This window comes from Myotis davidii, unplaced genomic scaffold (genome assembly GCF_000327345.1).
Source record: "Myotis davidii unplaced genomic scaffold, ASM32734v1 scaffold44, whole genome shotgun sequence".
Taxonomy (NCBI): domain Eukaryota; kingdom Metazoa; phylum Chordata; class Mammalia; order Chiroptera; family Vespertilionidae; genus Myotis; species Myotis davidii.
In genome coordinates, this window is record NW_006299705.1 from 15,150,407 (window position 1) to 15,153,518 (window position 3,112).

The 3,112-nt window shown below is 48.7% G+C and overlaps 1 protein-coding gene across 1 annotated transcript in view; it reads left to right on the forward strand.

Annotated features, from left to right (window-relative positions):
* Nucleotides 1–5: 5 nt before the first annotated feature.
* NR2F1 (nuclear receptor subfamily 2 group F member 1) overlaps nucleotides 6–3,112 on the forward strand; it is a gene marked incomplete at its 5' end in the record, with an annotated part of 9,108 nt that continues 6,001 nt past the window's right edge. The window contains 2 exons of the mRNA XM_006775583.2: nucleotides 6–246; nucleotides 2,677–3,047. Of these exons, the coding sequence (XP_006775646.1) occupies nucleotides 6–246; nucleotides 2,677–3,047 (612 nt within the window). The remainder of the gene's footprint in view (nucleotides 247–2,676; nucleotides 3,048–3,112) is intronic.

The window sequence follows — 3,112 nt, forward strand, 5'->3', positions numbered from 1 at the left end:
GCCCGCCCGGCTCAGGCCAGAGCCAGCAGCACATCGAGTGCGTGGTGTGCGGGGACAAGTCCAGCGGCAAGCACTACGGCCAATTCACCTGCGAGGGCTGCAAAAGTTTCTTCAAGAGGAGCGTCCGCAGGAACTTAACTTACACATGCCGTGCCAACAGGAACTGTCCCATCGACCAGCACCACCGCAACCAGTGCCAATACTGCCGCCTCAAGAAGTGCCTCAAAGTGGGCATGAGGCGGGAAGGTGAATATTTCTTCTCTGCTTCTCTCCCTGAGCTTCGCCCGCCTTCCCGGCCCTCTTTCTTTCTCTCTAGCAGAGGTGGCTGCTGTATGGGGCTGGGGCTCCTGCAGTCCTGGCCCGTCCCAGCTTCCCCTGTCCCCGCTGCCTTCCTCCACACTTGCTCAAGATCACACTGATGAGAGAGGCAGAGCTGAGATTCGAATGCAGGCCGCCCTCAGGCCTGCGCTCGTCTCCCTGGCTCCTCCATCCCTCTCGCTGCCTGCTCGGGATTGTGTCCCTGGGATCGTGAGCTGTGGCTTTAAATCCCCTTCTTCCTCTGTCTTGGATGTGCTCGATGTGTGTCTCTTTCCCGCGTGTGCGTGAGGATGCTTGCGCTGTGCTGGCATGAACTTGGGGAGGGTGCTTACTTCCCCCAGAAAACTCTGTGTCTGTGTTTTTGCATCTCACTTTCCCCTCCATCTTTTCCTTCCCTTTATTTGAAATGGGGGAGGGCTGGGGACTGGAGTGCCCTGAGTAGATTCATTGCTGCATCATCCTTTTGGAAGCTTAGCATGGAAAAAGAGGAGTGAGATTTATTGCACTTGTAGGTCTAATTAGGGGAGGGGGGGCGCTTCTGGCCTGTTCACTGGTTCCCTCTCCTCTTCATGGAGCTGGGGCCGCCTCCTCCGGAGCTGTGGCCTTGTTTTCACCCCTCTACTTTGAAAGGAAAGTTTGTGACTGAGCCGTGCTTTCATAGTTGTGTCATTTTTATAAAAAAAGCATGATACTCATTTTATTTCTTCATCAAACTCCACCCTCTGCTTAAATACTGCATACAAATTACAATTTACAACGGCATTTACCGAACCTTCTGATTTGGCTATAATGCATAGATAGACTGCAGCTGGCATGAGCTTCCACATCATTTAATCCCTGTGTTGTATGGCTTTGGTTTCTTTTAACGCAACTTTTGATGTTGTATTTAGATATGCTTCATGTTCATGTGGCAAGAGATGCAGCACTTTTCTTATAAATATATTTAGCCATTTACAGTTAAAGTTTATCTCCTGACAATCATTAAAGATGTCTTATAGTCAAATTAGCGAACCAGTCAATTTTGCAGAATGCAGATTACTCCTTCTTGTAATTGGCTTTAAAATTATATTTTATATGCCACAGGAAAAGAAATTGAATTCCTTCAGATCTCAAAGAGCAGGCAAATATGACGACTTCATTTCTAGCTCCAGGAAGATTTTGTAGGCATCTGGGGGGAGGGGGGAGAAAAAACAACAACTTTGAATTGTGCTGTCATTTAATTGAAAAATAACTGCCAAGTTCAAAACTATAATTAGAAAAAAGTATTCTAGCCATTATGTTTCAAGATCTGAAATTGCATTGGGACTCGCATTAAAAATGGAATCAAAGCAAACTTAAGAAAACAGTGCACAACCTGAAATAAGACAGCTACGTGTACATGGACATATCTACATTAATTTGTTGGGGGGAGAGTTCAGTAGCCCTAACTTTTCCTAGAGTTGTCTTTGTTTACATGGCAATTTAAAACGCTGGCACTGTTGAAGTAAAACATACACATTAAAAAAAAAAAAACTTTGGTCAGCTTTAAGAACTCAAAGCATGCTTACGTTTTGCATTCAGATGGTTAATGAATCCAGTGTTTTTGCAGTTGCAAGCTCGTGCATTCACTGGGCAAAAGCTGGCTGCAGGTTGCAGTGGCACCACGCAGGACAGACATTAATTATATTTCCTACTTTTCCCCATAATGTTTGGCTACTGTAAGTTCAACTTTTTTTTGAAATTTTTCAATTTTCTGTTGCTTTTAACAGCGAGAACTTTGTGTGGGGCGATGGGGAGGAGAGGAGAGGGGAGGGAAGCAGGATACTTGTTTTCTATTGAAAAGTTGTAAGTGATTAGTAGCATATGTAACTTGTATCTATTTTAAGGGTAATTCTATGGCATTTTTAGAGAATATGAGAGCATTTTGAGCAAAATGTTGCTTGCTTGCAAATGAAGAGGCAGCTAGGCATTTGCCTAGAACCACAACCTTTCTCTGGTTCCTCCCGTTTGTTTTCTACACTGATTTGTTTCATTCTGGAGGGGGTGAGTGGGATTTCATTGATCTGCGTGCTACTCCTTGGTGGTAGAGGGGTTGGGTGGGACTTCCTTGGGCTTGCGGGGCCTGGGGGCCCTGAAGTCAGGCCTAGTTCTGGCGGGGCTGGGGTGACCAGGTGCGCAGGCGATGGACCGGCGGAGCAAGAGGGCCTCACCCCAGGTTTCCTGCTGGTGCAGGCCGTAAGAGCGAGCGCAAGAGAAAACGCGCCGGGAGCGTGTGACTGTGGGAAGAGCCTCCGCATTGTGTCGGGCGCTCTGCAGCGCGGCTATGTCCGCAAGCCCCCTGGATGCACATTGCCTCTTTTCTCTCTTTCTTTTTGTCAGCGGTTACGCGAAGAAGAATGCCTCCAACCCAACCCAATCCAGGCCAGTACGCGCTCACCAACGGGGACCCCCTCAACGGCCACTGTTACCTGTCGGGCTACATCTCTCTGCTGCTGCGCGCGGAGCCCTACCCCACCTCGCGCTACGGCAGCCAGTGCATGCAGCCCAACAACATCATGGGCATCGAGAACATCTGCGAGCTGGCCGCGCGCCTGCTCTTCAGCGCCGTCGAGTGGGCCCGCAACATCCCCTTCTTCCCGGATCTGCAGATCACCGACCAGGTGTCCCTGCTCCGCCTCACCTGGAGCGAGCTGTTCGTGCTCAACGCGGCGCAGTGCTCCATGCCGCTGCACGTGGAGGAGAAAAATCAAGTTAGCTTACATTATAGTACAGTGGCTGCCAACTTCTGTAGAAAAAGCCAGAAAATATAAAACCT